Raw genomic sequence first — 24,797 nt, 5'->3', positions numbered from 1 at the left:
GGTCCGCATTGATACTTCAATGTCTCAGGGTACACCGTCTTAAAGACCTTTAATACAATGACTATTGGGGTTGTCCTCATAATGTGCCACATCTCAACTTCAGGTCCACTTGAGGTCCAAACTCACAAGTCTATAGCCATTCACAAAAAAAATGTTGGCAGTTGGTCATGTGTATCTCTGGAACATGCTCATCAGTTCCTTCATTATTGAAGGATGGGGTGATGATGGACAATGCTCATGCTGAAGCTGGCTGTCTTTGCAGGAACATCCAAGGTCCTTTATCCCTGTTCCTGTCCCCCATCTTATCCCCCTCACTGAAAACAAATTACAGCGTGTGAACCTGCCTCCAAGCAAGATGGAGAAAATCCGCACCACCCTCAACTCATCCAATTCGCTGTTCGGAGGAGTTTTGGAGATTTAAGGGATGACACCTCGATGACGGATGGTACCCAGCTGGTCATTGAATCAAGCACTCAATAAGCTGAAAGAAATCAATTCAGACCACTTTCTCAGCTCAGTCTGAGTTGCATCTTCCCGTTTCATGAAAATTTTTCCCCAAATCACAATAATGATGTAAAATAAATGACCTCCTCAATGAGAACATGTTTACGATTCCTGATTATTTATTCGTATGTAAAAGTATATGTGAGAAGGGTGGTATAGTAATAATGTATATCCAAAACACATTTACGTATTTTCAACGTGATGACTTCGTTCTAAATGCCACCTTATGCGATTCATTATTTATTGAAATTGATCAAAAATATGGGGAAAAACATCGTCAGAGCGATTTAGAAACTACCAAATGTTAATTCTGATCATTTTATAAATGCATTCGATATATTACTGAACGATCTGTTCTCAGAAAACAAATCCTTGTTTATTATGGGCGATTTCAACATCGACCTTCTTCAATATAATGGAAACAACTCAACAACACTATATCAATTCACTCCTTAGTAACTCTTGTTTACCCTGAATCATTAAACCAACTCATGTTTCGAGATTCACAGCTTCATCAATTAATGATATATTTATCAATCAATACGAGTTACCAATAACCAATGGTGTGTTTTATTCTAATATAATCGATCATTTACCTGTGTTCCAAATTACAGTTTAGTTTTAAATTATACGAACCATCTTTATATAAAAAAAGTGCAGACACCAATACTTTCACTTCAAATAGACTCATTAATTCTACAAATTCTGATCAATTTAAGGAGTAAGAAGAAACAAATTGGGAGGACATTTTGTCACTTGAGGACCCTAATGAAGCTTATAATACATTTGAATTAAGATAAAGAGACTTGTTTGATAAATGTTTCCCAATTTGTAATTCTAAAAACAAAACTGTAAAACTAAAATCCTGGATGACTGACAGATTGTTAAAATCGATTAGGACCGCTAAAAAAAAGAAAAAGATGAGGCTGTATAAAAAAATTCCTTCATAAACCTTCAATCGATAACGAATCAAAACTCAAATAATTTTGAAATAAGCTAAATTTGTTGACGAGACAAGTAAAACAGAATTACGACAAAGAGAAGTTCTCCCAGTACAATTCAAATATTGAAGAAACCTGGTCAATAATCAATTCATCAATTAACGAAAAGAAACATGAAGTTTTGATTATCATAATGAATTGTTATGGAAAAAAAGATAACAAACACTGAAAAAAATTCTGGTGCTTTTATCGAGTTGTTTTTCACTGAAATTGAGATTTTATCTTTTATTTGACAGCTTTCATTTAAAACTTACGTTTAAACATCTTCTTTTGATTAAAAGTTGTTTATTGCTTGCTCTTAGCTAAACTTTGTTCAATTAGTGTTATGATGAACCATGAATTGTATTTGGAGCCAACATAGGCCAACTAAAAACAATGCGCACAGAATCTTTCCTAATCTCCACGGCACGACTGTGCTGTTGAAATCGCCACCCATTCTGCTGGCTCTGGGGGAGGGAGGGAAAAAAATCTCTCTTTCTCTGGTCTGGAAAGATAAAGTGAAGATTCTGTGTTTCAAATGCTGATGTCTTCTAAAAGGTTCCACAATCGGAACCCCATTGATATTTCAACAGAGAAAGACTTCCACATACGGTACTTCTCCGGCCCCACATCCTTATCGGCCAAACCATGAGATGGTCTCTATGCCAGAACAGATTGAGTCACGATCCGTGAAATGTGCTTCACTCAGGAATACCAGAAAATGTGTCTTGCTCAAGAGTACTCCGCTAAAAAGAATATAAAACCAGGGGTGACTGAAGGTGAGGTGTGAGCCAACGGCCATCCATATCTGGTGCCCAACTGTCTGCGGACATCCTCCTGCAGTTCAGTTACTTCTTATTAGGAGGTTGGTGTCAGGATTTGCACTCCGACCACCATAACACCCTTCATTTCGCAAAACACAAAAACGCAAAGAAATCTGAAAAATGGGGTGTGGTGCTGCCCGTACCTGTGTGGGAGGACAAAAGTCTGAGTCTCAGGTCCTTGGTGCTTCCAGTCTTGCTCTATGGATGTGAGACTTGGACTCTGACCAAGGATCTGAGATGGAGACTTAATTCCTTTGGTACCAGATCTCTTTGGAGAATCCTTGGCTATCACTGGTCGGACTTTGTGTCCAATGAGCGGTTGCTGAGAGACTCAAATGAGATTGGTTACCTTCATAGTCCATGAGCATCAGCTGCGGCTGTATGGACATGTGGCTCGTTTTCCTGACACTGATCCTGCTCGCCAGATTCTCTCAGCGAGGGAGTCTCGTGAGTGGAGGAGGCCAATGGGCCGACCACGTGCCTCGTGGTTGCAGCAGGTTGATCGGCATCTCAAGACGATGGGGATGGGTCAGGCATCTGCCTGAGGGATGGCCAGACGGTGGCCCTTTGAGTACTGGCGGAAAGTGGATGCGGCGACGTGCTGCTCTGGCGGATACTCCCATACCTGACCTGTGACTGAAGATAGACAGAGTAGTATGTTACACTCGTGTTAGCATTCTGTTTGACTTGTGCACAGGTTAAATTGGCTTTTGATTCGTTGTTAAAGTGATTCGTTGTTAAAGTGATTCGTTGTTAAAGTGATTGATTGATGATAAAAGAGAAATTATAGATATGTTCTCGACTTCTTGCGTTTGTGTGTGAAGGCACATTATCTTTGCTGTAATAAGCCATTACATTTGTTGTTGATAGTGTATCTTGAAATTACAGCATTGTAATTCAAGGCCCGCACTTCGAGCCCCGACAATATGTCCTTCACTAGATACGTACCTCAATTCCACCAAGTCAAGTTGATTTTCACTTTTATTTGAATGACCCTTAGTTGAATTCTCTATATTTTTTACACCACAACTGAAGTGGAAGTCTGTGATATTGTTTGTTCATTAAAAATAGTAAGGCCCCTGGTTTGGATGAGCCGAGTCGAAAAGTAATTAAATCAGTTATTGTGCATATTCATAAGCCATTATGTCATATTTTCAATTTATCCTTAAACAAAGGCATTTTCCCTTGCAAATTTAAACTCGCTCAGGTTACACGTTTTCAAAAGTGGGGACAAAGGAGAACTGAAAAATTACAGGCCCATATCAGTTCTTCCAAACTTTTACAAAATACTGGAGAGAATTGCTTATATCCGGTTATTCAAATTCCTTGACAAACATAATATTATTTCCCCAGTCACAGTATGGATTCCGTTCAGGATACTCAACGTCTTTGACATTACTTGGTCTCACCAATAGAATAATTGATGCATTTGAAAATAATTCTCATGCCATACAGTAGGTGTTTTTGTTGACTTATCTAAAGCTTACGACACAATTAATCAAATAATATTGTCCGAGTTATACAAGTATGGAATCAGGGGTGTTGCACATGACTGGTTTTCTAGTTACATTAGCAATCGTTCTCAATGTGTACGAGCTATAAATCCTCTTTGTCAGAGTTTAAGTGAGTTTCCTGTGGTGTTCCCCAATGTTCTTTACTTGGTGCATTGTTGTTCATTTTGTATGTTAACGATATTCACAAATCTAATGAATTGCTTTCTTTTCTTTGAAATGCCGACGACATATTTTGTATTGTGATAAACATTTTGATTCTTTGTGTAATGTTTGAAATAAGAATCTCTTAAAAGTACACGATGGGTTTGAAGCTAATAGGTCGTCTTTTAACTCAAAAAATGTAATTATAGTCTTTCGTAAAAAAATTAATGTCTATTAATTCTCATTCAATTTTGAGAGTTGAAGAGACCAAGTTTCTCAGGGTATATATCGATTCCAAACTTTCTTGGAAATATCAAAGTCAGGAAATCGCATATTTGCAAAAAATATTGGTATAATCTCAAGATTGAATTCTTTGCTCCTAAATACTATACTTATATTGCTTTATTGTTCACTTGTACTTCCATATCTGTCATATCGTAATTTAGTCATGGGAAATACATTTCAGTCACATGTAAATAAATTGGTAAAAAAATTGCAGAAAAAGAAAAATCATTCGCATCATAGCTTGGGAACCTCCAATAACGAGTACAAACCAATCATTTAATCATTTAAATCTTCTGAAACTAGGTGGTCACATCACATCAGCAAAGTATTTTCATGTATAAATGCATTAATGTATAAATGTATAAATGTATAAATGGTACTCTGCTCGTCATGGTAATCTGAAACAAATTAATCGGGTGCCAGGCAGGATAGCTCGGTCCCCTGAGTAGAACACCTTTTCACTGAACTGGTGATTCATTCATTCATTTTGTGTCCAAGTGATCCGAGTCGAATGCTAAAGCCATAAGAACAAATGGAATAGCTAACAGTCACCGTATGCAACACACATACCTTGACTACATTTACGAGCAGCCGGTAGTTGATGAAGTAGTAGTTATGGCGAGTCGTCTTTCCATCCGGTGCAGTCTCCACCCGCAGGCGGCACTTCACAAATTTATCAGCTTTCAGCGTGTTGAGCACGGAGCGCAGCTGCTTACGGTCAAACTTGAGTAGTTCCTGTGGGAAGCGACCATGAGAAGGAGAAGACATGCCTCTCACGTCGTTATTTCACCGGCACAGACATCACTTCCATTCAAGTGGATCTCGAGGTACGGGCCCCTGAAGTTTTCAGCAAAATCGTTTTTGAGTAAAAGCAGACGATTTGGACACCTGGTTTGTTGTGTCTTTATATTCTCACAGACACGGTCCTTGCATCAATGCAAGGCTTTTTAAAATTCCAATTCAGTGTATAACTTTTGCCATTATTTTACTTAAAATATATAAGCCTGGTGTTGGCTTAGTGGTTAGGGTGGCGGCTTGGGATCCCAGGGTCCTGAGTTCAAGCCCCGTTGGCTGCTGAATTAACACCAGGGGGTTGACTCAGCCTGTCATCCTTCCGAGGTCGGCGAAATGAGTGCCAGTGTACTGGTCCCGGTGTATGCCCCGGTTAGAATAGGTGTACCATATCCCTGTGTGTCGTAAGAGGCGACCAGGGTTGGCGTCAGGAAGGGCATCTGGCCATAAAAAACATTGCCTCAAGAAAAAAGCCAAACCCCTGCACAGCAGGGAAAAATGGCTGTAAAAACGGTCATTACTTAAAATATATATATATTAATAATTGAGGAACAGCTTCATGTGATGACCCGTTGTGACCTCTAAACTACACATGGAAAATGGAGTTATTCAGAATGGAATGGTTGATAAAAACAGATGGCTGGTACTATTTTACCCTGAATTTAATTTGAGGATTTTTTGTTGAGTTGTTTGTTTAAAATTTGCTTTGACTGAAATTACAGATGGTGGAGGAAGAAGGCTGTGAGGAGGGAATTGCAGGTTGTGGGGGGGGGGGGGGCTGGGGAGTTAAAGATAATCTTGTTTTTCATTGAACAAATCTTATATTTCACCAAAACCGAGACAAAAATGGTGATTGTTGGGTTTTGAAATGATGGTATTTTAAACAATTCTGAAGACGACAATGGTTCACAAGCGGTATTTGACGATGTAGATCGTTTCAGAAGTCAAGGATGAAACAATGTAATAATGTTTGACCAAGTCATAAAAAATGATCAACATGATGTGGTATGAGTGACACGTTATTAGCTGCAAAATGTCGAAAACCCGGTTTCGTTCAACAACTTTCAAAATTTGACCTTTGCATAACCTTTAAAGGTCACAAAACAATGTTGTGGACATTAAAATAAGTAATCAGGATACGTGCTATAGCTTATTGGAGTTAGTTTGTCAAAGAAGGTCGAAAACCCGGTTCGATTCCCACAACTTTGAAAACTTGACCTTTGTGAACTTTAAAGGTCAAAGGTCAAGGATTATGACCTTTGGTGCAAAGCTTCCCCTGGAACATTCCAGGAACAATATAACATCATATAGGCTATATGGCATTTCGCACTCATCGGATTATCCATACTTTGATGAAATCAGCGTAAAAACAAACTTGAAGGGGGCGCCACGGGCAAGGTGTTCGAGATAGAGCAAAATGGTTTCAAGACTTTAGGTGGGGAATGACCTCAAGATTATGCATAAAAAATATTGTCATCCGAGCTCTCAAAGTTTGGACGGTCGTATGATTTTTATGTCAAAATTCGCAATTTTCTAAGTTCGTGACCTTGTGACCTTGAGACTAAACTGAAAAAAAAAAAAAAATATATCGAGCTCCGTGGGGCTATGCAGGTGCCATTGGGCTAACCAAATGCTGAAACCCCTATCAGATTCGACAAACCCCCTAGGACAAGATGCAAATTGAAATCAGCTACCCCCTAAAAACACACATTTTTGGGGCGTGGCTCCGCCCATAAGAGGCGCACCACGCCCATTTTCAGGAAAACACAACTAGATCATGATATAAACCTCCCACCAAAATTTTGTCAGGATCGGATCAAAACCCAAGGAGCTATGCTCGGGACAGATAGACAGACAGACAGACAGACAGACAGACAGACAGACAGACAGACAGACAGACAGACACACAACAATAACGAATATAGTGGTCACTTATTTTTTTCGTGAAAATATTTTTTTTCGGGAACCAATAATGCAAAAATATTTCGTGTTGGTTTATGCTAGATTCCCACTGTCGTGCGATCCGTTACGAACGCCACGATTGGCCATTCGTAGCTGATCATGGAATTTCTCTGAAAGCTGTTCCCACTATCACGATGTGTGGCACGATTGAAATTGTGGTCTCACAGAGCGTGGTGTTTGTCTTGTCTAAGATCGATGCCGATCACCACGATTAGGAAGCACGATTCAATGCGATCTATCGCGCTTTGTTACGATGCAATACGATCTGATACGATGATCCCGATTGACAATTGATAGTGTTGATCGTAGAAAAATTTTGAACCGTTCAAAAATTTTCTACGATTAACACGGTTACCAGGACTGACCTCAAGATCTGATAAGATCACCACGATTAGTCCACGATTAAGACCACAATTTCAATTGTGCCGTGCATCGTGATAGTGGGAACCCAGCATAAACAGGAAACAAACAAAAGTTCCTCCGCTTGTCTTTTGGGACCGAGAAGACTGAAAGGAAATCATGTTTAGTTGATGTTTGATTAATTATTGTTATCCATGGTTGTTCTAGGTTTTAGGGGTGGGTAAATGTAGAATGGACAGTGGACACACGCCGATGCAGAGTAGAGTCGAGTAGAGGTGCGCACCACTGCACATCAATGTGGAACGAGTTCATATGGAATGATCCAAAGGCCATCTCCAGCATTTTCTTGTTATTTTTTTTCCACGATTCCTTGTTGCTCATAAGTAAAGCAGATTTTTTGGAAATCTGCTAACATCACTGCCCTGCATAAAAAAGGTGCAAAAACAGATCCCTGTAACTACAGACCAATCAGCCTTCTCCCAATCATCAGCAAGGTTATGGAATCCATCATCGCTTCAGACATTAAATCCTTCTTCTTCTCCAATGGCTTGATTTCCAATCATCAATTTGGTTTCAGACCAGGTCACTCTACCCTGGATATGCTGCTTCTGCTCTCCCATCAATGGATGGAGGTCCTCAATGCCAGACAGGAAATCCGAGCCGTATCCCTGGACATATCACGTGCTTTTGACACAGTCTGGCACCCTGCACTACTCACCAAACTCTCTTCCCATGGTATTCAAGGCCATCTCCACTCATGGCTCGCAGACTTCCTCTCCTGTCGCAGTCAACGTGTGGCCCTAAATGGAGTTCTTTCATCCCCTCTTCCTGTGCAGGCTGGAGTTCCTCAAGGTAGCGTTCTGGGCCCTGTTCTTTTTCTGGTTTTCATCAATGATCTCTCGGACTCTCTGGAAAATCCTCTATTTCTCTTTGCCGATGACTCCACCCTCTGCCGTACCATCTGTCATCCCTCAGACCGGCAAGCAGCAGCTTCTTCACTCACTGCAGATCTGGATAAAATCACAAACTGGTCCAACACGTGGAACATGTCTTTCAATCCAGACAAATCTCACACTCTCACTATGTCTCTTCGAAAGGACCGTTTAGAAACCCCCCCCCATCCACTTTCTCAACAATCCTCTGGAAGAAGTCTTTTCTTTCAAGCTTCTGGGTCTCACTATCTACCATGAGCTTTCCTGGGAAAGTCACATTTCCAACCTCGCCTCAACAGCCAGTCGCCGACTGGGAATCCTCCGTCGTGCAAAGTCCTTCCTCAGCCCTCTTGAGCTCCTGACCACTTACAAAGCTTTTGTCCGTAGCCTGATGGAGTACTGCTCTCCCCTCTGGGCTGGTGCTCCTGCCTCCCACCTTTCTCGGCTTCACGCTGTCGAAACCAGGGCATTTAAGATCATCGGCATCTCCCGCAATGAAGCTGAGTCTTTGGGCCTCTCACTCAATCACCGCAGGTTGGTCGGTGGTCTTTCTGTCTTCTACCGACTCCTCTCCAGCCTTGCCCCCCTTGCTCTCTCTGCGATTTGTCCCCACCACATTTCCACAGGGCGCTCAAGGTCCGCCAACAACCCCCTTCTGGTAAAACTACCAAAATCACGAATCACTGCTCATCTTCACTCTTTCATTCCTCTTTTTTCCCGCCTTTGGAATAAACTTCCTCACTCTATTCTTTCCCATTCTTCCCTCCAGGCTTTCAAAACAGCTGTTCACCACCACCTCTTATCTTCCCCCATCCAAATCCTCGATCTTTTCTACCCCCGATAATCCACCCAAGCCCACTTCCTTCAATTCTCCTGCTTTCCTTCCTGAAAGTCCCTGTAATGTCCATCTTCTCTTCGCCATGTTCCCCATCCCCTCCCCATCCCTCTCCCTTCCACTGTTCACCTAATGTGTCTGTTCCCCACTGTTTTGTCCCTTCCACTCCCGCCCCTCTTGTCTCATGCCTCCTTGCTGGGAGTTGTGTGTTAGCTCTCATACGAGCCTCGACCAAGGTATACAAAAAAAAAAAAAAAAAAAAAAAAGATGTCTTCAATGGCAGTAATCAAGTGGAAATTCCATTTAATACTCTTCCTGCAAGCATCACGACCAAAATTGTGAAGAGGTTTATTACCTCTGCCACCGATGGTGAAGGTGGTTATGTTTTCACCCCTTTCTGTCTGTCTGTTTGTTTGTCACTTGCAAAATCAAAGATTTTTCAAGTATATTGGTGAGTCAATTTTGTTATTCTGTCTGTCTGTCTGTCTGTCTGTCTGTCTGTCTGTCTGTCTGTCTGTCTGTCTGTCTGTCTGTCTGTCTGTCTGTCTGTCTGTCTGTCTGTCTGTCTGTCTGTCTGTCTGTCTGTCTGTCTGTCTGTCTGTCTGTCTGTCTGTCTGTCTGTCTGTCTGTCTGTCTGTCTGTCTGTTGGCTACAGGTCACAATTTTAAACCGATCTTCCAGAAGCTACACCACATGGTAGAGGTTGTCATAAGGAAGAAGCTTATTGTTTGAGGTCAAAAGGTGAACAGAGGCCAAAGGTCAACAACTTTGGTGGGATTTCTAAAATCCTCAATTTTCATTCGATTGACTTGAAATTTGAAGGGAAGTTATATTTCAGGTCATTGAATTCACCCAACCAATTCTTCTTGAAGACAACATCGGCCGAATTCATAAAATTGTCAATTTTCATCCGATTGAATTGAAATTTGAAGAGGCGTTGCATATTTGGTCGTTGAATTCAACCACCAACTATTTTTGAGGTCAAATTTGTTTTATGGATTTTGCAAGTGTCGTGCTCTGCACGTCATCTTTTTGTTTGTTTGTTTGCTGTTTGCAGGTCATCTCAAAAGGTTGCGGACGGATTCGGATGAAATTTGGTGGGAAAGCTGGGTGTGTGACAAGGACTAATCAATTAGACTAGCGATACCCATGCACATGCACGGGATAGTACAACATAGCTGGTAGCAGACGACAGAGCGTACACGGAGAATGACAAAATTACTCATTGTGCAAAATGCAAGTGGTACTATGGAATGCCAAGACTTCCCAAACATTGTCGGCATGTCCGCTAAGTGCCACAGCAATTTCATAGGGATCGTGGGACGGCGAGCCAAGTTTTTAATGTGCAAGCTTGGTGTTATAATAGAGATTTTGGTGAAGATGCGGATCCGGATGCGATAATTTTTCAAATGATTCTTCACCATTGAGAGACAGAGATAAACTGATATATAACACGATCTCAAAATGTTGTGGACAGATTCAGATGAAACTTCATGGACACGTTGGGTGTGTGACCGGGAAGAATTCTGGTGAAGATCCAAATCCAGATCTGATATTTTAAAGTGATTCTTCACCATTGAGTGATAGGACCAAACTGATGTATTCTGTGATATTTCAAAAAATTATTGGGCCCGATATGTTCTGCTGGATGAGGCATTGTGTGGCGGAGGTATGCGCTCTATCAAGTGCCCTTCTAGTTTTTCAAGTTGGTTCACTCCGACCTCTGTGATGCTACAACCATGATATGATCACGTCGTCGGGACCTTCACACACTATTATGGCTCACTTGTGGATTTGTATGTGTGTGCATGTCCACACAATCACAAATTTAGTAATGGATGTATAAAATATAGTTTGGAATTTACCGATCTGGTAGAAATGTCGATTTTGTTGTAAAATGTCTGTTGAAAACAGATTTGTCATCGCCATTTGAAAACGTTGTTAATGTCAATCCCAGACATATCAATAATGTGAAATGTATCAATCACTGCTCGAGAACAAAGTGAAATGTATGAATCACTGCTCAGTTGTCTGAAATATAAATCATTCTCCTTTTATCCAAATCCCACGTTTGTGGGATGCTCTCCCTGCCGATAAAGTCGACAGTTTGATCTTTTTATCTAAATTCCTTTATCCAGAATCTTAAAGCCCATTGGTTGGTGCCGTATGTGAACGATCCCTTGCACTAACTCACCCATGGGTTTATTTGAAGTTTCATCGTAATTTCAAGTTTTCTTCTTTTCTGAACATACTTGCACAATTTAAACTATTTTTTTATCTTGTACTTAATGTGTAATTTTGTAATATTTATTTATTTGTTTTATTGGGATGGGGAGGCGGGCGGGGGTGACCTCAACTACTCAATTGCTATTTGAGTGGATCTTTGTTCATTGTGTGTATTATTTTTTTTTTAAATCATGATTCAATTGATTGTGCAATCTTGTTTTCAAACGAGTTGTCTTTTTCTCTTGTGTTATTGGGTGAATATGCGGGTGAGGGTTTGGTGGGAGAGTTATCTTCTTTTATTCCCTTGAGCGCTGGGAGAGCTACTCGATAGTGATTTAGTTCACTTTGTAGCAATCCTGCAGAAATGCAATTCATTTGTCCTCATCTAATATAGAAAATAAGAAAGTTAGTTTGTGTTTTTGTCTGTTTGTTTGTTTGTTCATACATTCGGACCCTGCAGAAACCAGTGCAACCAAACGTTGTACGGCCTCCTCTTTCATCCAGAGGAAGGTCAAGGGCTATGTTTGCATTTTAAAAAAAAAAATTAAAAAAATAATTGCAGTCAGTCATTTGCCTTCAGGCCTCGATCGGGCCTCCAGTGAATATTTTCTCAAACACTGCCTGGGATTTTCCTGGGAGCAATTGAGTAATATGTTTGTAATCGAAGATTGTTTGTTTAGGTTGTAGTGATTTGTTGCATTTAAAAAAAAAAAAAACATAGAATGAATAAGAAGTTAAAACAAGGGAAAGCGGTCCAAGTGCATTTTGCAATGCGCAAGATTGGTAATTCATACGAAACTATAAGGCCAATATTCCCCAATTTGTCATGCTGGAAATATTTAAATACATATTTCATTTAATTTCCACAGGCAACGCCAGATACTTCAGCTAGTTTACTGTATGTGTACGTTTTCATTGATGTACTTACAAAATTCATTTTTTTAAGACACCACAATTTGACGTAGGTTCACAATTGAAAGGAAATAACGATGTTTGAAAGTCTCTCAAATCACAGTGACCGTTATGGGATGAAATGTGTTGAGAGACGTTTTCTACACTATGTGTGTTTGGATAAATATATCAGATTTCAGTTTGGTTGTATCAACGATATCGTCGAAATAACCGTCATATCAACATTGTACTTTTGCATGGGTTCACGTGGGTGAAATGATGATCCACCTGACTGTGTCATCGTCAAATTATTTATTAATTTACTTCCGATTGCAGTCAGGTACAGTATGCTTGAACGGATAGAGGGTAACTTAACATGATTTGATTAGTGAACACCATGAACCCCTCTGGAGAATTTAATGACACTCTCTCCAAAAAACAAATCCAAAACATTTGAATCTTTTCACACCGTGCACGTGAACACCAAACGTGGGCAGACAGACACCGTCAAAGCAGACCGGAACCTGATCAGGCGACTTGCACGTGCTTCTGCCAATGATAGATAAATTAACATTCTCTCGTGACCTGGTGATAAGCGAGCACACGAACCCTTGTCGACACTTGATAGAAACCTCAGGAAAGCAGATAATGCTCCTCTCCATATACTTGCTGAAACGCATGAGAAGGAGGAGATACCAACGAGTGATCCCATTAAGTATGCTCGTCGATGCCATGATTTGGTGCAAACCATCGGTAAACCAGCTGTTACGTTTGATGACCTTGCCGATTGTTATTGGCTCGTCAACAAATCTTCGACATATGAAATTCTTACTTATTAGAAGTGCGGTGCAATTCCCGCTCCTCGGGCATGCACTGGCTTGCAACAATACGGAATGGAACTTCGATAGAGAAGCAAGGCCACAAGCTTGCAATATGCACGCATCACGTCGTTTGCGACGTGCGAGATCGAGCTAAAGCATGGATGCGGTGTGGGCACAAGATTGCGCAATGCCCAAATGTACAGCGATGTTTTAGTACCGTTTGAGATTTCATGACGACAATCAACTCTCTTCAAGAGCTGAAACTTGTTTGGAGATAACAATTGTTTTGGAAAACGTAATAAATGGGTTAATATGTGACGACATTTTTTCTTCAGCAAACATTAAGACTGCCCTGGTATTATTTTGCTGCAAGTTAGTCGGTAGATGACTGAATAACTGACGGAAGTGTTCTGTGATTACGAGTTGTGAGGTGCGAGGTTGCTCGCGTTAAAAGCGCTGAAATTTGATCTGTAAATGTCGTGAGAAATCGTAATTTAAACATGTATTCTGATTTTTATGAACTGCGATGCGATTCACCATCAATTAAAAATCTGTTTAGGTGGCCGAGACGGACCACAAAAAAAATATTTAACGTGACCCCTGTTATGTCAGAGGTAGTGAACGAAACTCGAAAAGTAAGCCATTTTGGAGCGTTTGTCCCATGGCCTAAGTGTGTCTGGGTTGATACTGACGGTGCATCACGGTTGTAGCTGTAAACCTTTTGGGGTAAATGGACTTCAAAATTGACCCCATGGCTCCAAATCTAAGGAGGTTAATATCTACTGTCATAATTATCTGCCCTATTCTGTGCTTTTCAGATACCGTTAAACCTCTGCCTATATATAATGACCTCATGGCAACACAATGACCATCCACACCATCACAACTGCGATGCCCCTCTCGATACTCGCCTGCATATCCTCCTCCTTCACACATGGGTTTCGGATGAGGATGTCCAGAGCGAGAGCATGTTCCGGAGCATAGAACCCTCTCACAATGTACTTCACGAGTCGTTTCAGTGCGGCAGGAACCTCTGTCAATGCCTTGGAGTCTGACATGAAGACCTGAAAGCAAAGGTGATACAGACGAGTTGTGACAGTTGGTCACGTCAGATGTTGTACTCTTCTTTCTAAACACAAGCCACTCTTCTCTACACACCCACACGCCAATCTTCTCTCTCCACAGACGCCACTCTTCTCGACACACCCACACGCCAATCTTCTCTCTCCACACACGCCACTCTTCTTTCTCCACACAAGCAACTCTTCGCTACACACCCACACACCAATCTTCTCTCTCCACACACGCTACTCCTCTCTACACACACATGCCACTCTTCTCTACACACACACACACACACACACACACACACACACATATACACACACACACACACACACACACACACACACACACACACACACACACACACACACACACACACACACGCCGCTCTTCTCTCTCCACACACGCCGCTCTTCTCCACACACGCCGCTCTTCTCTCTCCACACACGCCGCTCTTCTGTCTCCACACACGCCGCTCTTCTCTCTCCACACACACGCCACTCTTCTCTCTCCACACACACGCCACTCTTCTCTCTCCACACACACACGCCACTCTTCTCTCTCCACACACACACGCCACTCTTCTCTACACACACACACACACACACACATACATACACACGCCCGCTCTTCTCTCTCCACACACGCCGCTCTTCTCTCTCCACACACGCCGCTCTTCTCTCTCCACACACGCCGCTCTTCTCTCTCCACACACGCCGCTCTTCTCTCTCCACACACACGCCACTCTTCTCTCTCCACACACACACACCACTCTTCTCTCTCCACACACACACACCACTCTTCTCTATCCACACACACACACCACTCTTCTCTCTCCACACACACACACACACACACACACACACACACACACACACACACACACACACACACACACACACACACACACACACACACACACACACACACACACACGCCGCTCTTCTCTCTCCACACACGCCGCTCTTCTCTCTCCACACACACGCCGCTCTTCTCTCTCCACACACGCCGCTCTTCTCTCTCCACACACACGCCACTCTTCTCTCTCCACACACACACACCACTCTTCTCTCTCCACACACACACACCACTCTTCTCTATCCACACACACACACCACTCTTCTCTCCACACCACACACACACACACACACACACACACACACACACACACACACACACACACACACACACACACACACACACACACACACACACACACACACACACACACACACACACGCCGCTCTTCTCTCTCCACACACGCCGCTCTCTCTCTCTCCACACACACGCCGCTTCTTCTCTCTCCACACACGCCACTCTTCTCTACACACACACACACACACATGCCGCTCTTCTCTCTCCACACACGCCACTCTTCTCTCTCCACACACGCCGCTCTTCTCTCTCCACACATGCCGCTCTTCTCTCTCCACACACACACCACTCTTCTCTCTCCACACACACGCCGCTCTTTCTCTCTCCACACACGCCACTCTTCTACTACACACACACACACACATGCCGCTCTTCTCTCTCCACACACGCCGCTCTTCTCTCTCCACACACGCCACTCTTCTCTCTCCACACACACCACTCTTCTCTCTCCACACACACCACTCTTCTCTCTCCACACACACCACTCTTCTCTCTCCACACACGCCACTCTTCTCTCTCCACACACGCCGCTCTTCTCTCTCTCCACACACGCCGCTCTTCTCTCTCCACACACGCCGCTCTTTCTCTCTCCACACACGCCGCGCTCTTCTCTCTCCACACGCCGCTCTTCTCTCTCCACACACGCCGCTCTTTCTCTCTCCACACACGCCACTCTTCTCTCTCCACACACGCCCACTCTCTCTCTCTCCACACACGCCACTCTTCTCTCTCCACACACGCCACTCTTCTCTCTCCACACACGCCACTCTTCTCTCTCCACACACGCCGCTCTTCTCTCTCCACACACGCCGCTCTTCTCTCTCCACACACGCCGCTCTTCTCTCTCCACACACGCCGCTCTTCTCTCTCCACACACGCCGCTCTTCTCTCTCCACACACGCCACTCTTCTCTCTCCACACACGCCGCTCTTCTCTCTCCACACACGCCACTCTCTTCTCTCTCCACACACACCACTCTTCTCTCTCCACACACACCACTCTTCTCTCTCCACACACACCACTCTTCTCTCTCCACACACGCCACTCTTCTCTCTCCACACACGCCGCTCTTCTCTCTCTTCTCCACACGCCGCTCTTCTCTTCTCCACACACGCCGCTCTTCTCTCTCCACACACGCCGCTCTTCTCTCTCCACACACGCCGCTCTTTCTCTCTCCACACACGCCGCTTCTTCTCTCTCCACACACGCCACTCTTCTCTCTCCACACACGCCACTCTTCTCTCTCCACACACGCCCACTCTTCTCTCTCCACACACGCCACTCTTCTCTCTCCACACACGCCACTCTTCTTCTCTCTCTCCACACACGCCGCTCTTCTCTTCTCCACACACGCCGCTCTTCTCTCTCCACACACGCCGCTCTTCTCTCTCTCACACACACGCCGCTCTTCTCTCTCCACACACGCCGCTCTTCTCTCTCCACACACACCACTCTTCTCTCTCCACACACACCGCTCTTCTCTCTCCACACACGCCACTCTTCTCTCTCCACACACGCCACTCTTCTCTCTCCACACACGCCGCTCTTCTCTCTCCACACACACCACTCTTCTCTCTCCACACACACCACTCTTCTCTCTCCACACACACCACTCTTCTCTCTCCACACACACCACTCTTTTCTCTCTCCACACACACCACTCTTCTCTCTCCACACACGCCACTCTTCTCTCTCCACACATGCCGCTCTTCTCTCTCCACACACGCCGCTCTTCTCTTCTCCACACACGCCCGCTCTTCTCTCCACACACGCCGCTCTTCTCTCTCCACACACACCACTCTTCTCTCTCCACACACACCACTCTTCTCTCTCTCCACACACACCACTCTTCTCTCTCCACACACGCCACTCTTCTCTCTCCACACACGCCGCTCTTCTCTCTCCACACACGCCGCTCTTCTCTCTCCACACACGCCGCTCTTCTCTCTCTCCACACACGCCGCTCTTTCTCTCTCCACACACGCCACTCTTCTCTCTCCACACACACCACTCTTCTCTCTCCACACACGCCCGCTTCTTCTCTCTCTCCACACACGCCACTCTTCTCTCTCCACACACACCACTCTTTCTCTCTCACACACACCACTCTTCTCTCTCCACACACGCCACTCTTCTCTCTCCACACACGCCACTCTTCTCTCTCCACACACACCACTCTTCTCTTCTCCACACACGCCGCTCTTTCTCTCTCCACACACGCCCACTCTTCTCTCTCCACACACACCACTCTTCTCTCTCCACACACGCCGCTCTTTTCTCTCTCCACACACGCCACTCTTCTCTCTCCACACACACCGCTCTTCTCTCTCCACACACACCGCTCTTCTCTCTCCACACACACCGCTCTTCTCTCTCCACACACGCCACTCTTCTCTCTCCACACACGCCACTCTTCTCTCTCCACACACGCCACTCTTCTCTCTCCACACACGCCGCTCTTCTCTCTCCCCACCCACCACTCTTCTCTCTCCACACACACCACTCTTCTCTCTCCACACACACCACTCTTCTCTCTCCACACACGCCACTCTTCTCTCTCCACACACGCCACTCTTCTCTCTCCACACACACCGCTCTTCTCTCTCCACACACACCGCTCTTCTCTCTCCACACACGCCACTCTTCTCTCTCCACACACGCCACTCTTCTCTCTCCACACACGCCCCTCTTCTCTCTCCACACACACCACTCTTCTCTCTCCACACACACCACTCTTCTCTCTCCACACACACCACTCTTCTCTCTCCACACACACCACTCTTCTCTCTCCACACACACCACTCTTCTCTCTCCACACACGCCACTCTTCTCTCTCCACACACGCCGCTCTTCTCTCTCCACACACGCCGCTCTTCTCTCTCCACACACGCCGCTCTTCTCTCTCCACACACGCCGCTCTTCTCTCTCCACACACGCCGCTCTTCCCTCACCACACACGCCACTCTTCGCTCTCCACAGACGCCGCTCTCCTCCCTCCACACACGCCGCTCTTCTCTCTCCACACACGCCGCTCTTCTCTCTCCACACACGCCACTCTTCTCTCTCCACACACGCCACTCTTCTCTCTCCACAAACGCCGCTCTTCTCTCTCCACACACGCCACTCTTCTCTCTCCACACACGCCACTCTTCTCTCTCCACACACGCCGCTCTTCTCTCTCCACACACGCCGCTCTTCTCTCTCCACACACGCCGCTCTTCTCTCTCCACACACGCCGCTCTTCTCTCTCCACACACGCCGCTCTTCTCTCTCCACACACGCCGCTCTTCTCTCTCCACACACGCCGCTCTTCTCTCTCCACACACGCCGCTCTTCTCTCTCCACACACGCCACTCTTCTCTCTCCACACACACCACTCTTCTCTCTCCACACACACCACTCTTCTCTCTCCACACACGCCGCTCTTCTCTCTCCACACACGCCACTCTTCTCTCTCCACACATGCCACTCTTCTCTCTCCACACACGCCGCTCTTCTCTCGCCACACACGCCACTCTTCTCTCCCCACACACACCACTCTTCTCTCTCCACACACACCACTCTTCTCTCTCCACACACGCCACTCTTCTCTCTCCACACACACCACTCTTCTCTCTCCACACACGCCGCTCTTCTCTCTCCACACACGCCACTCTTCTCTCTCCACACACACCACTCTTCTCTCTCCACACACGCCGCTCTTCTCTCTCCACACACGCCACTCTTCTCTCTCCACACACGCCACTCTTCTCTCTCCACACACACCGCTCTTCTCTCTCCACACACGCCACTCTTCTCTCTCCACACACGCCACTCTTCTCTCTCCACACACGCCGCTCTTCTCTCTCCACACACACCACTCTTCTCTCTCCACACACACCACTCTTCTCTCTCCACACACACCACTCTTCTCTCTCCACACACACCACTCTTCTCTCTCCACACACACCACTCTTCTCTCTCCACACACACCACTCTTCTCTCTCCACACACGCCACTCTTCTCTCTTCCTCTCCCTCTCCCTTCACACCTCCGCTCCACAGTCCGCACTGTAAACTCGACAACCACCAAACTCTGACTTCATTTTTTTTTTACTTTTTCCTTTATTCTTCATATTTTGTCGCATTTATCACATCTATTAGTACTTTTACACAATGCACAAATAATTTGTTAAAATTTACATTATTTACGAAGCGTTGCACCAAACGGTACGTCACGCAGAAATATCGATCGCCACGTCGTGAGTAGCTATGATAATACACCGCCCAGCTCAATTTTTTCCACTTTCCATGTTTTCTTCTCTTCGATTGCGTTGATTTCAACTCTAAATAAAATTATATTAACGGCGAAAATCCGTAGCACAGCATAACACGAATAATTAATGTATCATTTGATAATATCCCGTTTCAGTTTCACATGAAAGTATTTTACTCGTACTTCCAAAAGATTTTCTGCTTGTCCACGATTGAATGTCTTTAATAAATTAATAATCGCTGAATTATTAGTATTTTAGTAAGAGCGTTATTCGTTACTAAACTAATCGACAAATGAAATATGGAACGGTTAGGCGGTGTATAGTCAAGGCACTGGTTCGCTCACTTTTGAAGAACGGCAACATTGCTTGGCACCCGAGATTCCTAATGGACATCGACGAAGTTGAGAAGGTCCAGAGACAAGCTTCAAGGATGGTTCTCACTGTCCATGAACTTTCTTATCCAGAGAGACTCCGCCGTTGCCATGGTGAAATGATCCAAAGGTTTAAAGTGTTCCACGGAATCTGACTTCACTCCGGCCCGAGACCCTTCAACGCGGGGGATGATGATGATGATGATGATGATGATGATGATGATGATGATGATGATGATGATGATGATGATGATGATGATGATGATGATGATGATGATGATGATGATGATGATGATGATGATGATGATCGAAACCAAGAGAGCGCACGTTGTACCAAATGTTGTTTTTTTTGAAATGCGTTTTTAAATCAGAGATAAATGGCAAACCCGTTGAACCTTGTGTGAAACCCTTTTGACCTTGATTACGATTTCAAAAGTAAAAAATTGCCTTTTTTATTGCCTTTTGTCAGTGACCAGGAACCCAAACAAGATTGTCTTTTGTCAGATTTGCCTTCCAGAAAGAGAAGACAAGTTGTTTCAGAGCAACTGCATCACCACAGGATTCAATGCACCAAGGGCAGGATGAAGGGTATGATAACTGACGACATGATGGGATTAATCTATGCATCAGAGAGAGAGGAGGGGGAGAGAGAGAGAGGAGAGAGAGAGAGAGAGAGAGAGGGGGAGAGAGAGAGTGAGGAGAGAGAGAGAGAGAGAGAGAGAGGAAGAATTCGCATTGTGAGCCCAGGTCAAAAAAACCAGTAAAGACCAGTAGCTTACTGGTCAACTGGTACCAGTTGAAAACCAGTAGCCAACTGGTACCAGTAAAGCCAGTTGGTTTCTTACTGGTTTTAATATAGAAATTGGAATAGAGTGATATATTACCAGTTGAAATACAATTGTATTTAACTAACTGGTATCAACTGGGACCAGTACATTGTAACTGGTATCAACTGGGAGACCAGTACATTGCAACTGGTATCAACTGGGACCAGTACATTGCAACTGGTATCAACTGGAACCAGTAAGACTTTAACTGGTACAAATATGAGCTACTGGTTTTTTCAACTGGGAAATTGGAATTCTGACTGAATTTAACTGGTACCAGTTGAAACCAATAGAGACCAGTTAAAGACCAATTAGAACCAATAGAGACCAGTTGAAAATGTGTACTGGTTTTAACTGGTTTTTCGACCTGGGAGTTCACATCAGGGTCCCTGACAATCTGCCTGAGTGAATTGTAGGACTTGCCGGCATCGAGTCAGCTCTTTGAGAATAGCCAGAGATACTCGATGTTGACTTTCATAAGTATATGATCAGATGAACCAATTGGAGTGGAGGAAGAGCAGGAGACACTTGCAGGGAAAGTTTGTCACCACCAAGTCCAGAATGGAGGAGTTGCCTTTGGGAGAAATCCAGGTTCACACATTGAGTCAGTCCCATGGTGTCACAGAAGTCCTTTGCTGAAGTGCCATGGCAGGTGAGAGAGGTACCAACACCCTGCCAATTATCATGGTGACAATTGAAATCACCACGTATGTGGAAGAGAGAGTCCGAACCAGGAAAACTCACCTGATGTTGATGCCACACTTTGAATTGTGCTGCTATTGTAAAAAGGTGAAAACCAGGTGAGGACGGAATATACTGACATCACAAAGGACCGAGCTGCTTGGTAACTGAACACATAACACACCTAAGGGTATCCCTTTTGTGACAACACCCAGATCTTGTTCATCAAGATTTTGCAACCCCAATTGCTAAATGTCAATAAGACAGATTTTGTGTGGGGTGAGTTCACTAATACACTAATCACCCAAAGATCACTCGTCCACATCTGTTGAGGCAACAAAAAAGCTGCCAGGAAACGGAATCATTCTTGTGGGTAGAAGACAAGACCGAACTGTTCCAGTATCTTGCCTAACACTCCATCGCAACAGAGAGTGAGGATGGAGAGGTTGTTGGGGGAACTTGCACTGAGCATATGTGAACGTAATCTGGGACCCCAATCTCCCTGCATGAACAGGTTACAAGGTTGTCCCTTCATTCCACCGATTGCATCAGGGAAGGAGGTGTATACGATAACCCTGAACTGAGGGCGGTGGATACACATGTGGTTGCCCGAGACACCTTCCAACAGATGCTCGACATTTCAAACTTTTGGAAGCATTTGGAACGGGAATGCACTTAACCCTGCGTTAGTACCCTGGGGTGTTTGGAAACCCCAATTTTTTAAAATGTCCCGTTTTCTATAGATGTGCGCACTAATATCCATTTTCTCCGCAGTGGCTTCACGATTCTGTGTATTGAGTGCGCTCAAAATTTTTCATGGTCCTGTGGGAACTCTTGTGAGAGGTAGACATCATTTCTCAGTGGGCAGAGAGACAATACCTCAGGGTACTAACAAGGTACTGAAAAAATAAGCCTGAAATTCCTCAGGAATTCTGAGAGACAAAGAACAGATGTAATTATGACAGCGTATTTGGTTTCACAGACAAAATGACACTCGTTTCATACATCCCGCAGAGTAAGAAGGAGAACAATGTTCTTGTCAGCAGCATGCACTATGATGACAAAATTGACCCAAATTCTGGAGGTAAGAATAAACCAGAAATTATCAAAAAGAAGGTTCCCTGCATGCCCAATGCCCCCACAACCCCACTCGTCATAGGGGGCAAAGAGATGTGCATTCTGTCCCAGGTCACGTGATCATAAAGTGAAAACAGTGTGTAACCAGTGTGGTAAACATGCATGTAAAGAACACAGTAAGTTGACTGTCAGTTGCATTGAGTGCGAAAATAAATATATCAGGTGATGAAAGTGAGTGATGAGGATGTTTCTGCTGTAGCTGATGAGTTTTGATAAATTTTGTTTTCTATTATTGTCTTGATGTATTTATGTACTCATGTACTATGAAATCAAACTGAAATATAATTATATGTATAATCCTGCATGTTGTTGTTGTTCGTCTTTCAGCTGCTCCCGTTAGGGGTCGCCACAGCGGATCATCCGTTATGATCCGCATACTGATTTGGCATAGGTTTTACGCCGGATGCCCTTCCTGACGCAACCCTGGTCGCCTCTTACGACACAGGGATAAGGATTGGGTTTCGCCATGATTCCGGGCTGCCCTACACCCTCTCATAGCGCGGCCCAGTGCAGAGCTCCTGTCTTCAAGCGATCCTCCAACCCAAGCCTCCGAGTAGCCGGATTACAGGCGCACGCCACTACGCCCGGTATGTATAATCCTGCATACGTTCACAAAATAAATGAGTTGAACTTCATGCTAGTTTTGCTTACATGCTTCATTTTAAAAATTTAAAAGTTGGGGTGCTCAAACACCCCAGGGTACCAACGGTGTAAAAAAAACCATGGTACTAACGCAGGGTTAAGCTACATAAGTGTGCATGAAATAGCAGCGTCATTAGGCCCAATGTCTGGTGTTGGCTTAATGGTTAGGGTGGTGGGCTTGGGATCCGAGCATCCAATGTTCAAATCCCACTCGGCTGTTGAATTAATACCAGGTGGGGTTGACTCTGCCCGTCATCCTTCCGAGGTCGGCAAAATGAATGCCAGCTTGCTGGTACACTGAGTCGGAGTGGCAACCCGTCCAAGATTGTGTCCAATAGTCAAGGAGACTGCTGAGGCAGCACCAACGCCCTGCACAGAGTATGGTCCCAATGGATGGATGGATGGATGGATGGATGTCAAGAACAGGATTGTTCTCAGAATTCCAGCTTGAAGGACTCTGACCTGCAGAAGTAGAAGTATGGTCCCAATGGATGGATAAGGCCCAGAGAAATCCATAGCACGACCAGTCTGAATAACCAGTCCACCCTTTGGTTAAATCCTCCGTCTCTGTGTCGCTTCGCAGACTTTGTCTCGTGCGCAGGGGTGGGGGTGTTGAAGATCACATGGCTGGAGATCCTGAGTAATTCAGATGAAAAGGAAAGTCAAAATTCAAGTATCATAGGCCTGTTTCAATATTATGAGTTCAGTTGGCAAGTTTCTTGTGGAGCGCTCACCAAGCGGCTTAAGCACCCAACAAAGCACTCCGTTCAAAACCGATGACACGGAACGACTGACTTGGCAAGTGCTAACTAGTTGCTTGGTAACCGGATACACAACACACCTGAGGGTATCCCTCTGAACATTTTATTGGTTGTGACGTCATTTTAAATCCCACTACGTCGGAAGTACATTTCGCCAACATCATGAAGCACCTCTAAATCGCTTGCTCCGCTTCCTGAGCTGCTTGCAAATGGGTTAACACGGAACGGCTGGCTTGACAAGCGATAGCGAGCCACTTGCCAACCGACAAGAGATCGCAAGCCGCTTGCAAGCGGAACAGAGCATCCCTGCTCTTGCCATTCCCACGATGCGAGAGAGAGAGAGAGAGGGGTCGATCAGTTGGTTTACGGGTATACTGTGCCAGTTGAACCAAAAGCACCTTCGACTTCGCAAATCGGTTTATAATTAAAGACACCGTGGAATTACATAAAGTCTGCGCCAGAAGTTATCGGCTCTTGTCGAAGTGTTTCGTTGCGTTGTGAGTGGCATATATAGAGCCTTGCAGATCTGAGTACGCCATTTAAACTGGAAGAAGAAGACGAAGAGGAGGAAGAGGAAGAATAATAATAAGAAGAACAACTGCATCAGTGGTGGCGATGCATTCCCTTCAAGCTAAGGAGTTTTCCTTCTTGCCCATCATCCATGACATCATGAAAAGGTAAATAAACCAATGTCACTCGCAGGGTGACCCGTATCTTGCCAAAAGGTGACCACATATGACTTATTTAAGGTCACACTGAGGTGAACAGAGCTGCTATCCACCAGAAGTGACTCCTTGAGGAATATCTGCCTACGAGAGATTCCGATGAGAATCGTT

The 24,797-nt window shown here is 44.7% G+C and overlaps 2 protein-coding genes across 7 annotated transcripts in view; one reads left to right on the top strand and one right to left on the bottom strand.

Moving 5' to 3' along the window:
• The window catches only part of GTF2E1 (general transcription factor IIE subunit 1), a 117,036-nt gene extending 97,017 nt beyond the window's left edge, over nt 1-20,019 (bottom strand). The window contains exons 1-3 of one of the 5 annotated variants that reach the window (XM_085857813.1): nt 19,887-20,019; nt 13,979-14,131; nt 4,819-4,983 (exon numbers count right to left, since the gene is read on the bottom strand). In XM_085857813.1, the coding sequence (XP_085713939.1) occupies nt 4,819-4,983; nt 13,979-14,125 (312 nt within the window). In that variant the 5' untranslated portion in view covers nt 14,126-14,131; nt 19,887-20,019. Of the gene's footprint in view, nt 1-4,818; nt 4,984-13,978; nt 14,132-19,259; nt 19,403-19,468; nt 19,574-19,886 lie in introns of those variants that run through there. The other 4 variants (XM_085857811.1, XM_085857809.1, XM_085857810.1 and 1 more) reach the window with 4 other exon arrangements.
• Nucleotides 20,020-24,501: 4,482 nt separating this feature from the next.
• Nucleotides 24,502-24,797, top strand: part of MED9 (mediator complex subunit 9) — a 91,425-nt gene continuing 91,129 nt past the window's right edge. The window contains exon 1 of one of the 2 annotated variants that reach the window (XM_085857830.1): nt 24,502-24,638. In XM_085857830.1, coding sequence (XP_085713956.1) covers nt 24,577-24,638 — 62 coding nt within the window. In that variant the 5' untranslated portion in view covers nt 24,502-24,576. The remainder of the gene's footprint in view (nt 24,639-24,797) is intronic. The other variant, XM_085857831.1, reaches the window with a different exon arrangement.

Source organism: Eptatretus burgeri, chromosome 15, assembly GCF_056783735.1.
Source record: "Eptatretus burgeri isolate ZD-2024b chromosome 15, Ebu_testis_v1, whole genome shotgun sequence".
In the NCBI taxonomy this organism is placed as follows: domain Eukaryota; kingdom Metazoa; phylum Chordata; class Myxini; order Myxiniformes; family Myxinidae; genus Eptatretus; species Eptatretus burgeri.
Note: the sequence above shows the minus strand (reverse complement) of the source record. Positions and strands in the feature narration are given on the sequence as shown.